Genomic DNA, 13,266 nt, shown 5'->3' on the forward strand with positions numbered 1-13,266 from the left:
GGGTCGGCAGGGCTCATGTCTGTCCCCAACAGCGTCCCTGCACTAGTGACCCAGAGCAGCTGTCGTCTGACCTGCTTTATAGACCGTACTTAAAGGGCTTTAATTCTGTGAGCTTTATCCCCAGCAAATCCCCAAGTACTGCTCATCCTCGACAGCTTGTCCCGGAAGCTTGGTGTGGCCTCCCCGGCACACATCAGGTGTTCCTTAGTGCCGCGAGATGAGTTGGAAAGTAATTTTCTCCGTTCAGCTGCTGGGAACTGGGGACGTGACAACCCATCTCCCTCCATAGCAGGGCTTGGGAGTTCTTTTATTAAAGGGAAATGAGGATCTGGATGCCTGCTGGGGCCGGGAGGCCGGCCGAGTGCGTCGCACGGAGTGTTCTGGAAGTGGCCTGTGCTCACAGAGGCTCTGGGGCTGCAGACAGGAGCGGAGGCAGAATGGCAGTGATGCCACCGGCCACCACCTGTGATGAGCCGGGAGGTCTCAGGCCCTCCATGTGGACGTGATCACCATGGCAGTGACCCCACCCCCCACCTCTAGGTGAGGACTGAAGTGCAGGGCTCAAAGACCCTCCCCCCGCAGGTGCCGGCCAAGGGGCTGAGCTGGGAGCCGGAGCAGGCAGGCCCGTCCGCAGGTCCCCTCCGTTCCCAGGCCCATCATGGGTTCTCAGACCTCTCCTGGGCACCCTCCTCCCTTCCACAAGTGTTTGCTGACCCGGGTGGCCAGTGTCCCCGCCCCACGGGCCTCACCGTGCCACGGAGAAGATGCTGAATAAAGCCAGTAAGAATGTTCCTAGGTGGACGCGGCGAGTGCAGAGGTGACCCGGCGGCAGGGAGGGGCAAGGCCAGGCTGCAGGGGGCCACAAGTGTGAGTGTGCATGCTGGGGCAGGGGGAGGGACCCCGGGAGCAGGCGGTGCAAAGGCCATGCAGGGGGAGGGCTCCACCTGCCCACGTGAAGAGCAGCAAGAGGCAGGGGGCTGCTGTGGGCAGGGCGTGGGGCTTTCCCTTGGACGCAGGTGGAGTTCTCAGCAGAGCAGGGCTGGATGGGGAGGAAGAGACCTCTGCCTTCTCCCCAGGCCAGGCAGCCGCGAGGCCACAGGGGTGAGTGTGGGAGAGCCGGCCACAAGCCAGGCACAGAAGGGCACAGGATGCCCGCCAGCTCGTTTGGGTCAGGCAGGCCCCCGTCGATACCTGCCACGGCAGGAGCCCCTCACGCGGGGTGTAATTAGCCAGTTGGCTTGATTGCCTTTGAGAGATTTCTGGAAATTGATTTTCAGGATTCGGTTGGGCTACAGACAGCTAATTTCCTAGCACCTCCAGCCCCGGCACCATCCTCCCACCCTGGAGCCCAGCTGGCGAGGGCCACAGGGCTGTGGAGGGAGGCTGCTGTGGCCGGCAGCGTGGCCCCGGCTGGCCCCAGCATGGCCCAGACTGTGGTTATGGAAGGTTCCTTCACGTCCGCGTCCGAGCTTCCATTCGCCTGATGGGTCTGCCCTGGGTGGTTCCCGCACGGGCTGCTTGGGCCTCCTCACAGCCCTGGGGCTGTAACCGGCGTTCCCAGGGCAAGAGCCAGGAGAAAGCATTGGTGGTGTGGCTCCCACGCCAAGTAGTCATCAGACCCACCCGGACGCCAGCGGCCGGGCCGCGGCCCCTTTCCTCAGCAGGCACACCCCGCCCCCACGGAGCCCCTTACCCAGGGGAGGAGGGGCACAGCGAGCTCAACACCCGTTCGCACGTGATCCCTCCGGGGACCGTAGCTCCTGGCTCCGCACCTGCTTTCCCACCCTGGGTCCCCGGACCCCCCACTTCTGGAGGGATGGGTGTGTGCGGGCCACTTGTCAGTTTGTCCCTTGAGCTGCGCCCTCTGTGGCTGAAGTTGGGGGGTGCAGCATGAGCGGGGTGGGCCCGGGTCCCACCAAGGCGTTAGTGGCAGGAGGGCAGGTGCAGGGAAATCCTGACCAGCTGTCCTCCTTGGGGTGGCAGGGAGGTGCCTGGGGCACCCCTAGCCGTCCTGAGACCTGGCTCTCCGGGAGTGGCCCAGCACCCCCTGTCCCCAGCCGCCCCCCTGAACAACACTGGGTGCTGGCAGGCCCCAAAGCCGGCTCTGTCTTTACGAGGCAGGTTTATGAATCCATTACCCTGCTCCTTGGGCCACTTCCGAGCAGCCATAATTTGTACAAAAGCAATAAAACCCAGTCAGCCTCTCCCTGTGCGGGCTGCTGCATTCTCCTCATGACCTCTGAGCACGGGGGCAGTCCTGAAGCCAGCTGCTGGGGACAGGGATGTGCCTCTCAGGGGACAGCAGGAACTTGCGGGGTGTGTCCCGAGCGTGCTGTCCTGACCTGTGATGCAGCCCAGCCGGCCTGGCTCGTTGTCAGAAGGTCCCCTGCCCACCCACCCTTCACTCAGTCCACCTCCTAGAGCCCTGGGGTGTGCAGCCATGGCCCACCTCCGTCCTGCTGGTAGGACATGCAAGTCCTTCCCTGTGTCCCTGTCCCCCGGCACTTGGGCTGGGGGTGTCAGCTCCAGCCCGCCCACACCGCCTCCTGCGGCTCGTCAGGCTGTGAACCTGGCCCCCGGATGCATGAGGGGTGTGATCGCAGGGAAGCTGCCCCGGTGTGCAGACAGACCAGCAGCCCAGCTGGATGGGCCCTTTGTTGCTCAGTCTGGAGATGTGGCATGGGGCCGGGGGGAGGGGGGACGGCACGTGACCTCAAGGGCCCCAAGCTACAGCCCCTCCCCCACCCCGCAGCTGGGTTGCAGGCTCTTCCAGAAAGGGGGCAGGGCCGTGGATTGCTGTGTGCCCAGACAGAGCAAGATGGGACAGAGGATGAGAGATAAACAGGTGACCTGACATGCCCAGTGCTTTAGCCGGTGCCAGGTGCCGAGGAGAAAGACGCACCACGCAGAGGGCATGCTGGTGTCCGGGGGCTGCTGGTGTAGAGGGGTGTTGAAGGGGAGGGGTGCTGGTGTGGAGGAGGAGGGTGCTGGTGTGGAGGGGAGGGGTCTGGTGTGGAGAGGTAGAGGGGAGGGGTCTTGTGTGGAGGGGGAGGGGTGCTGTATGGGGGAGGGGGGGGTGCTGGTGTCGAGGGGCAGGGGTGCTGGTGTGGATGGGGAGAGGGGAGGGGTGCTGGTGTGGAGGAGGAGAGGGGAGGGCCCCCCGCTGTGGAGGGCAGGGGTGCCCCTCCTCTGGTGGACATTCTGTGTCAGCAGGCTCTGCGGGCAGCTGTGTGTGTCCGCAGTTCGGACCTGTCACATGGGCACATTTCCACACCCCGTCTTTCTGCAGCTGTTCTCTGCAGGTGGCCTGGTCCTTGTCCCCTTGCTCCCCTGTCCCAGGTAGCAGTCAGCCTGCCCAGGGCGGCTGTGCACCAGGCACAGTAGGGTTGCTTGACCTCCCCTCCCAGGGTGCTGGAGACTCACCCTGCTGGCCAGAAGAGCTTCCCACGCCCACCCCTTTGTCCTGCCAGGTGCTGGAGGTGCGGGCGCCCCTGGAAGGAGGCACCGCTGTTGTCTTGCCCCACCTGCTAGTAACCCTGCCCCACTCCCACTCATGGGGCAGTGCCACGTGTGTGCTGGGGCGGCAGGCATCTGGCAGCCCCCACAGGTCCCAGTCAGGTCGGGGCAGCACAGACCAGGACAGCCATGGGCCCCTCCCAGCCCTGGGCCCCGGGACCTCCGGCAGGGAAGTGTCCACATCTGATCCAGCAGGATGGCTGGGACCACACCCTGCTGCTGTCTGCAGATGTGGAGCTCCCGGGCCCCCGGGATAGGGGACAGGGCTGGGGAGCCAGAGGCCACTTGCCTGCCTCCCCCTGTTCACAGTCCTCCCTTTGGAGAGGGACAGCTGGGCAAGGTTGGGCAAGGGTCTCTGTTGTACAGGAGGAGTGTGAGGCTGCCATGGGGCTGGGGGCCTTGGTTTTCTCCACCAGATGGCTGGATCCCAGAGAGAGGGGAGGACCATCCCCCGTGTTTGCTGTTCCTGCCCCACCCACGTCATTGTACCCCCCCCCCACAGAGTGCACATCGCTGTGGAGCGCCACGTGTCTGTGACGGCGCAGCCTCAGTCTGTGACTGTGACAGCCTTAGTACCACCGGCCCCAGGCGGGCCCCATCCACTGTGGGTGGGAGCAGAGCCAATCTCTGGGTCCCTGCCCTTTAGCGGGCAGTCAGTGGGAGAAAACAGAACCCATGGCAGCTGCTTTCCGAGTGTTGGCTGACAGGATGGGGGCTGCTGGGCGTGAGTGCACCCTGTGGTCAGACAGGAGCCGCCCGGGGACATCAGGCCAAGGGCAAATTGGAGGTCAGGACTGAGTGGAAGAAGGAAGGGGCCACATGGAGGGTGAGGGGCCCAGCCAGCTCCCAGGGCCAAAAGGGAGGCGGCCTTCAGGGAAGGCTGATCCCAGCAGTCCAGGCACATCCAGCTCATTGGCACGTCTCTGGGCAGGTCATTCGATCGGAGTTTTAGGGCGCTGTCAGCAAGAGGGGGTCTGGGTTCTGGGAGGCGTCCAACATGTTGGGGCACCATCCTCCAGCTGGGAGCCTGGAGCCTTGGACTAGTTATCCATGCCGTGGGGGTCACACAGGTGTGTCCCCATGTCTTGTGCTGCCTGCCATCTCAGCAGGGCCTGCATTTAGCGGCGGGAGAGCGTAGGTCCGGGACGAACCAGCTCGTCCCCGTGGTGTCGTCCACCCATTTCGAAAGTCTCCCTCCCCCCATTATTTTATTTCAAACTGGCCACAGGCACAGTTCAGCGCAGTGCCACTGAGGGCAGGCACCAGCCCCCTGCCGGTCCCCAGCAGCTGGCAGGAGAGCGCCCCCAGCCGGCAGGCACAGGGTGGGCCACGGATTTGGGTCCGCCTCGGTCACCTTGTAGGAACTGCCAGGAGAAGCCACCCAGATGCGTCCCCGCCCCGCGCTCCTGTCCCTGGGCACAGGGCCCCTCCCCTTGCCCGCTCTAAAGGGAAGACCACTGAGCCAGCTGCAGGCTGGTTGTCTTGTCCCGTCTCACCACCCTGTGGACTCAGCTCTAGGGAACTGTGTCTCAGCGGCATCCCCTGGGATCGCTTGGGAACGTCTGACTAGGGCAGTGTGAGCTGAGCCTCAGACAGCATGGTCGCCCCACAGGGTCCTCCTGGCTGGGCCCGCACACTGCATGAACTCCAGGAGGGGCTGTGGCAGCCACCATAGCCTCCTCACCTTGCTGGGTCCTCCCCTGGAGCCTCCGGATAGGAGCCAGCCTGCAGCCCTGCTCCCCCCAGTGCTGCCCCCACCACAGGGGATGCCTCCAAGGGGGCGGGGCAGCTGGCGCCCTCCCTCCTGGCCTGGCCTGAGGTGTGGGCAGCCCCTGCTGTCCCTTTAGTTCGCTGGGGCCTCCCGCCTCTGCCAGCCCCCGTCCTGCCTTTCTCCGTTCCGAATGCAGGCCTCCAGTTGAGGTCCCAGCAGGCTCGGCCTTCTCACCCGGACCCTGTGTTGCTCCGTGGCGCCCAGGCCCCAGCCACTGGGAACGGCCCAAGGCGACTTAGTTCCGAGCCCGGGCTCCCGTCCCGCCAGGTGACCCAGCCACAGCCCTGGCCCCAGAGGCCAGATGCAGCCTCTGGACAGGCCCACAAGGAGCCCTCATGGCGGTGGCCACACGTGCCAGGAGCCAGAGCTGGAGGGAGGGCAGGCTGGGTGCGAGAGTGGGTAGCAGGCCAGGATTCAATTATGCAGAACACGCAGGGCTGCGGGGCACAGGAGGTTAGGAATTAATGTTAACACTGTTCTGGTTAAGACTTTTTGTGTTCATAAATAATTCATAAGGCAGTTAGCGCTTTGGGTCTGACAACAGGAGAATATATTAATACAGTCGACTCCACGAAAGGTCAGCCGCGGCGGGGCTGCGGCCGTCTTTGATTCATTCGCTGACACGGGCTCGTTAATTACTCCGGCCCAGTGAGGGCTGTGGGGGAGCCGCTAATGAGAAGAAGGGAGCCCGCCGTCAGCGGGCGTGGAGGAAGGAATGGACCAGGGTCCCTGTAAGGCCCCTGAGGCGGGAGCAGAGGGCCCCCACCTGCCCCCCAGAGGCTCGGGTAGGGCCGGGCCGGCTCCAAAGAAGCTGTCAGGGCCTCCTGGCTCAGGAGTGTCCCGGCGTGGCCATCCTCGGTCTCTGAGTACTTACGGAGCACCTTCCACAGGTGAGGGGTGACTCCAGGCCTGCAGTCTGAGGGTTGAAGAGAACCTGGAAATCCCCTCTCTCGTGGGGGCTGTAGAAGGCAGGGCCGGTGGGAAGCAGGACAGAGGAGTAAATGTGTGCCCGTCGCAGCGAACGTGCATAGAGCAGAGGGAGCCAGAGGGGAAGAATGCAGAGCGGCCATCAGGCTAGGGCCCGGGGTGCCCCTGAGCGCCCCTGGAGGGAGGGCGCTCAGACGGGCCCAGAAGCATGACCGTGTGGTAGGGGGAGGGAGTCCTAGCATGTGTCCGCGCGAATGTGCAGGCGTGTGCAGGCGTGTGCACGCGAGGGCTCCTTGCACGCAGGGGGTTGCCTTCTGTGTGGCCAGGAGCTGCTGGTGGGAACAGAGGGGCGCAGGGGCTTCCCCGGCTCGGTGGGGGTTGGCGTCCAAGCACAGCCAGCACCCAGGGCACCAGGCGTCCATCCGTCCAGGCGTGTCCTCCATGCCTGCTGTTGCCTGGTGCTCCCCAAGTTCCTCCTCCCTGATAGGCGAACTCAGGTTGACCCACAGAGCAGTGCCAGTTCTCCTGGATACCTTTGCTAACTGCAGCCAGAGAACAGGAAAAGTCATCTTGTGTTTTGCACAGTGGTGCTGTGGGATGGCCATCACTGTGCAACCCAGAACTCCCTCAGAAGTACCACCCCCTGGAGACCCCGCAGCAGGAGCAGGAGGAGAGTTCAGACCTCAGTGGTCAGAATCCACGTTGTCCCTCCATCCGTCTGTCCATCCATCCATGCGTTCATTCTCTGTGAGCTCCGTCTGGATACCGTGTGCACTGTGCTAAGTCTTTCATCCATCTATCCGTCCACCCGTCCGTCCATATATTCATTCCCTGCGAGCTCTGTCTGGGTACTGTGTGCACCATGCTAAGTCTTTCATCCATCAGTCCACCCATCCGTTCGTCCATATATTCATTCCCTGCGAGCTCCGTCTGGGTACTGTGTGCACCATGCTAAGTCTTTCATCCATCAGTCCACCCATCCGTCCATATATTCATTCCCTGCGAGCTCTGTCTGGGTACTGTGTGCACCGTGCTAAGTCTTTCATCCATCCGTCCGTCTGTCCGTCCGTCCATGTGTTTGTTCCCTGCGAGCTCATCTGGGTACCGTGTGCACCATGCTAAGTCTTTCATCCATCAGTCCACCCATCCGTCCATGCCCCCCAGCATCTACCTGCCCCCCCCCCCGTCCCCCCAGCCCCCACAGCAGAATGCCCTTCCTCACGCAGCCTCCCGCAGGGCCCAGGTCTTGTTTCTCATGGCACCAGAGAGCGCTCCACCAAGTGCTGTTGGGGCTCCCTCAAGGGACCTCCGGTGGCCACAGTGTGCCCTGCCATCTTATTTGCGGGGCCCCCGAGGTTACCCGTCCAGCTCCCCTTCCAAGAAGCCCGCCCTCCACCCCTGTACCCCCACAACCCTGGGAGGCTGGGAGGCTGGAGGCTGCTGAGTAGTCAAGGGCAGGCCCACCTGGGCACAGAGGAGTGGGCCCGCCTCCCCTGCGTTCCCGTGGCTGGTGGAACCATGTGTGGAAAGGTGGGACCTGGCTCCGCGAGGGGCCGAGATGGACCTGGGGGCTGAGTCCCTCTCTGAGGCAACATGGCCACTTCGCCCTCCTCTCCGTTGGGCTCACTCTGCTGGGCTGGGCCACGTCTCCGGAGTCTCCCTGGGGAGGTTCCAAACATGGGTCCCCAGGCACAGGTGTGAGGCTGCTGGGGCTCTGGGCCACTGTGCTGTACCCTCCCTTGCGGCTTCCGTCCCAGGTCCCAGCCTTGTGCCCCCAACTCTGGTGACCCAGCAGCAGCCCAGGGCCTGGGCCAAGGGGATGGTCCTCAGAGGAGGGGCCGCCCGGGGGAGCTATGACCGTCCTGACTGTGCTTCCTTCCCCCACAGAGCTCCGCGCAGGCGGTGTCGGGCAGAGGCTACTCGGTAAGTCTGCCGCCCCCTCCACTGCGGGCTGGACCCACACATGCCCCCTGCCGCCGCAGCCCCCAGCCGTCTTCAGCATCTGGTCCCTGCCCCAGCAGCGGGGCTGGGGCGGAGGCCGGTGGAGGCCAGCTGGGAGCGTCGCTCAGGGTCTCAGAAGAGTCGGCCCTCGTTGCCTGACTGCCTGAGGACCAGGGGTGGGGAGATGCTCTACCCCGGGTCCTGCCAGGAGGCACTCCAAGTAAAGGGTTCCGGGCACCGAGCAGCAACCCCCCCACCCCAGGGACTTGACACCCCGCATGCCGTGCTCCATGCTCCGTGCTTGGCCGGGGCTCAGGTGTGAGGACCCCGGGCCCTGTGGCCTCCCGCCTCCTGCCCCTGCTTCCTGCCCCTCCCCTCCTCCTACCCCACCCCTACCCCAGCAGCCCCTACCCTTTCCTCGTGGCTTCATTTTGTTGCCCCTTAAGTATCAGGAGGAACGTTAATGACGCCATAAAACCCAGAGCTCCATAAAAGCCATTTTTGCAGATTTACAGCCGTTTTTTGGCTCATTGGAGGGTGGGGCCTGGGCTCTGCCCGCCTCATCCTCCCCTCCTGCCTCTGCCCCCAGCCCCTGATTTACTGTGAGCCCCAGAGTTCCAGGCCTGCTGGGCGGCTTCTCTAAATCACATCAGCTTTTTATAGGGTGTGTAATTAACCCACTGACTTTCTGTGTGAGGGGACACCCTGCGCCCCTGAGCCTCCCCTGACCCCTAGCCGCCCTGACCTCAGGGTTGGGTGGGTCAGGTGCCGGGTTTTCAGTGTTGCACCTGGTGGGCTGTAGGCTTCTGGGTGGTGGTCACATCCTGATGCCGGAGGCGTGTCTCCCTGGGGGGCCCTTCCCTCCTCGGGTCTGGCCACAGCCATGGGTGGCGGCCTGCACTGCCCCTTCTCCCCACGGGCCGGGTCGTCTCAGCATATCCTTGGCTCCTTGATGGAGTGGCACTCTGGCCGGGAGTGGTGCCAGCGCTGGGCTCCAGCTGGGGGCAGAGTGCTAGTGTGGGAAGTGGCTGGTGATAACACTCGGTGTGATGCAAGTCGGGACAGGGAGAGTGAGGGGAAGGTCAGGGGTGTGTGTCAACCTAAGGGTCCCAGACGGGCCAGGCCCAGGGACGCCCCGATTGGAGCCTCCTTCCGTGTGTGAGAGTCCCTGGGCAACTGGGGTCTCCCTGCCCCGAGCCTCCTTGCCAGAGCTTCTGGGCGGCCCTTCTGCTTCCAGATTGCATGTGTTACTCATGGTCTTCTCCCCCAAGAGCTCCTTGGAATGTTTCCTGGAGAAAAACCCGTAATTAATGGGCCAGATGCTTGCAACTTAACCCCCGTGGCCACTGCACGGGAGTGACAGGTGGTGGCAGGGACGTACCCAGCCTGCTGCTGGGCCATGGCGGTTCCTGTGTGTGCATGCCAGGTGCTGGCAGGAGCAGGTGTATGCCGGTCCCCGGCAGGAGCAGGCGTGTGCGTTAGGTTCTGGCATGAACAGGTGTGTGGATTAGGTCCTGGTACAAGCAGGTGTGTGCTGATCCCCAGCATGAGCAGGTGTGTGCATTAGGCCCTGGCGTGAGCAGGTGTGTGCTGATCCCTGGCATGAGCAGGTGGGGGCATCAGGTCCTGGTATGAGCAGATGTGTGTGCTGGTCCCTGGCACGAACAGGTGTGTGTGCTGATCCCCAGCATGAGCAGGTGCGTGCATTAGGTCCTGGCCCAGCATGAGCAGATGTGTGTACTAGGCCCTGGCATGAGCATGTGTGTGCATTAGGTCCTGGCACAGACAGGTGAGTGTGCTGGTCCCCGGCACGAGCAGGTGTTTGTGCTGGTCCCTGGCATATGCTGGTGGGCGGGCGCTGCAAGGTTCAGGTGGTTGGCCTGGCCCTTCCAGAAGTAGAGGTGCCTCTGGCACTGGAGGAGGCAGAACCAACCCCTGTGACCCTCAGCCAGTAGGAACAGAGAGGGTGGGGGCAGGTGGATGGCCAGGCCCAGGCCTGGGAAGTTCTGTGAGCTCAGCGCCCAGATCTCTGTGTGCACTGGGCCCCCAGGGCTGTCTGTGGCTTCCGGCGCTGCCCACCAGGGGTGTGAGGGCTGGGCCAGCTGGATTGGGCAGAGGGGGGCTATGACCCTGCCTCTAAATCCAGGCTTCACCATGGACGCCCCAGACACTCGAGTGTACACACTGAGGTCAAGGCATGCGTGTGTGTGCATGCATGGTCCCTGGGTGGCGCGTGTGGCTTCTGCCAGCACCTGACCCGTGTACAGCTTGCGGATGGCTCTCCGTGAGAGGAGAGTGTGTGCCGTGTCCCCGTGTCTCCTTGTGGCTGTGGGGGGCTGTGCACGCCTGTAAGTCCCAGTGTGCTGTTTCTTTCTGGACCATGCGCATGTCCGTCTGGAAGGGTGTGTGCGTGCCCGTGTGTCTGCGCTTAAGTGGCGGTCATGGCGCCGGTGCCTGGATGTGAGCCGCGGCTTCGCGTGCGGGTGTGCACCTGTGCCCCGGTGCCTTGCTTGTGTGTGTCCATAGGTGGGACCTCAGGGTCGGCAGGGCTCATGTCTGTCCCCAACAGCGTCCCTGCACTAGTGACCCAGAGCAGCTGTCGTCTGACCTGCTTTATAGACCGTACTTAAAGGGCTTTAATTCTGTGAGCTTTATCCCCAGCAAATCCCCAAGTACTGCTCATCCTCGACAGCTTGTCCCGGAAGCTTGGTGTGGCCTCCCCGGCACACATCAGGTGTTCCTTAGTGCCGCGAGATGAGTTGGAAAGTAATTTTCTCCGTTCAGCTGCTGGGAACTGGGGACGTGACAACCCATCTCCCTCCATAGCAGGGCTTGGGAGTTCTTTTATTAAAGGGAAATGAGGATCTGGATGCCTGCTGGGGCCGGGAGGCCGGCCGAGTGCGTCGCACGGAGTGTTCTGGAAGTGGCCTGTGCTCACAGAGGCTCTGGGGCTGCAGACAGGAGCGGAGGCAGAATGGCAGTGATGCCACCGGCCACCACCTGTGATGAGCCGGGAGGTCTCAGGCCCTCCATGTGGACGTGATCACCATGGCAGTGACCCCACCCCCCACCTCTAGGTGAGGACTGAAGTGCAGGGCTCAAAGACCCTCCCCCCGCAGGTGCCGGCCAAGGGGCTGAGCTGGGAGCCGGAGCAGGCAGGCCCGTCCGCAGGTCCCCTCCGTTCCCAGGCCCATCATGGGTTCTCAGACCTCTCCTGGGCACCCTCCTCCCTTCCACAAGTGTTTGCTGACCCGGGTGGCCAGTGTCCCCGCCCCACGGGCCTCACCGTGCCACGGAGAAGATGCTGAATAAAGCCAGTAAGAATGTTCCTAGGTGGACGCGGCGAGTGCAGAGGTGACCCGGCGGCAGGGAGGGGCAAGGCCAGGCTGCAGGGGGCCACAAGTGTGAGTGTGCATGCTGGGGCAGGGGGAGGGACCCCGGGAGCAGGCGGTGCAAAGGCCATGCAGGGGGAGGGCTCCACCTGCCCACGTGAAGAGCAGCAAGAGGCAGGGGGCTGCTGTGGGCAGGGCGTGGGGCTTTCCCTTGGACGCAGGTGGAGTTCTCAGCAGAGCAGGGCTGGATGGGGAGGAAGAGACCTCTGCCTTCTCCCCAGGCCAGGCAGCCGCGAGGCCACAGGGGTGAGTGTGGGAGAGCCGGCCACAAGCCAGGCACAGAAGGGCACAGGATGCCCGCCAGCTCGTTTGGGTCAGGCAGGCCCCCGTCGATACCTGCCACGGCAGGAGCCCCTCACGCGGGGTGTAATTAGCCAGTTGGCTTGATTGCCTTTGAGAGATTTCTGGAAATTGATTTTCAGGATTCGGTTGGGCTACAGACAGCTAATTTCCTAGCACCTCCAGCCCCGGCACCATCCTCCCACCCTGGAGCCCAGCTGGCGAGGGCCACAGGGCTGTGGAGGGAGGCTGCTGTGGCCGGCAGCGTGGCCCCGGCTGGCCCCAGCATGGCCCAGACTGTGGTTATGGAAGGTTCCTTCACGTCCGCGTCCGAGCTTCCATTCGCCTGATGGGTCTGCCCTGGGTGGTTCCCGCACGGGCTGCTTGGGCCTCCTCACAGCCCTGGGGCTGTAACCGGCGTTCCCAGGGCAAGAGCCAGGAGAAAGCATTGGTGGTGTGGCTCCCACGCCAAGTAGTCATCAGACCCACCCGGACGCCAGCGGCCGGGCCGCGGCCCCTTTCCTCAGCAGGCACACCCCGCCCCCACGGAGCCCCTTACCCAGGGGAGGAGGGGCACAGCGAGCTCAACACCCGTTCGCACGTGATCCCTCCGGGGACCGTAGCTCCTGGCTCCGCACCTGCTTTCCCACCCTGGGTCCCCGGACCCCCCACTTCTGGAGGGATGGGTGTGTGCGGGCCACTTGTCAGTTTGTCCCTTGAGCTGCGCCCTCTGTGGCTGAAGTTGGGGGGTGCAGCATGAGCGGGGTGGGCCCGGGTCCCACCAAGGCGTTAGTGGCAGGAGGGCAGGTGCAGGGAAATCCTGACCAGCTGTCCTCCTTGGGGTGGCAGGGAGGTGCCTGGGGCACCCCTAGCCGTCCTGAGACCTGGCTCTCCGGGAGTGGCCCAGCACCCCCTGTCCCCAGCCGCCCCCCTGAACAACACTGGGTGCTGGCAGGCCCCAAAGCCGGCTCTGTCTTTACGAGGCAGGTTTATGAATCCATTACCCTGCTCCTTGGGCCACTTCCGAGCAGCCATAATTTGTACAAAAGCAATAAAACCCAGTCAGCCTCTCCCTGTGCGGGCTGCTGCATTCTCCTCATGACCTCTGAGCACGGGGGCAGTCCTGAAGCCAGCTGCTGGGGACAGGGATGTGCCTCTCAGGGGACAGCAGGAACTTGCGGGGTGTGTCCCGAGCGTGCTGTCCTGACCTGTGATGCAGCCCAGCCGGCCTGGCTCGTTGTCAGAAGGTCCCCTGCCCACCCACCCTTCACTCAGTCCACCTCCTAGAGCCCTGGGGTGTGCAGCCATGGCCCACCTCCGTCCTGCTGGTAGGACATGCAAGTCCTTCCCTGTGTCCCTGTCCCCCGGCACTTGGGCTGGGGGTGTCAGCTCCAGCCCGCCCACACCGCCTCCTGCGGCTCGTCAGGCTGTGAACCTGGC

General features: G+C 63.8%; 1 protein-coding gene across 7 annotated transcripts in view; it reads left to right on the plus strand.

Annotated features, from left to right (window-relative positions):
- LOC111139763 (fibrosin like 1) overlaps positions 1-13,266 on the plus strand; it is an 89,316-nt gene that overhangs the window by 35,072 nt on the left and 40,978 nt on the right. For 5 of the 7 annotated variants that reach the window (XM_022492133.1, XM_022492127.1, XM_022492129.1 and 2 more), the window contains exon 4: positions 8,102-8,137. The exons of the other annotated variants lie outside the window; for them this stretch is intronic. In XM_022492133.1, the coding sequence (XP_022347841.1) occupies positions 8,102-8,137 (36 nt within the window). The remainder of the gene's footprint in view (positions 1-8,101; positions 8,138-13,266) is intronic. 7 annotated transcript variants of the gene reach the window in all.

The sequence above is a fragment of the Enhydra lutris genome, unplaced genomic scaffold (genome assembly GCF_002288905.1).
Source record: "Enhydra lutris kenyoni isolate GAN:26980312 unplaced genomic scaffold, ASM228890v2 scaffoldscaffold117, whole genome shotgun sequence".
In the NCBI taxonomy this organism is placed as follows: Eukaryota; Metazoa; Chordata; class Mammalia; order Carnivora; family Mustelidae; genus Enhydra; species Enhydra lutris.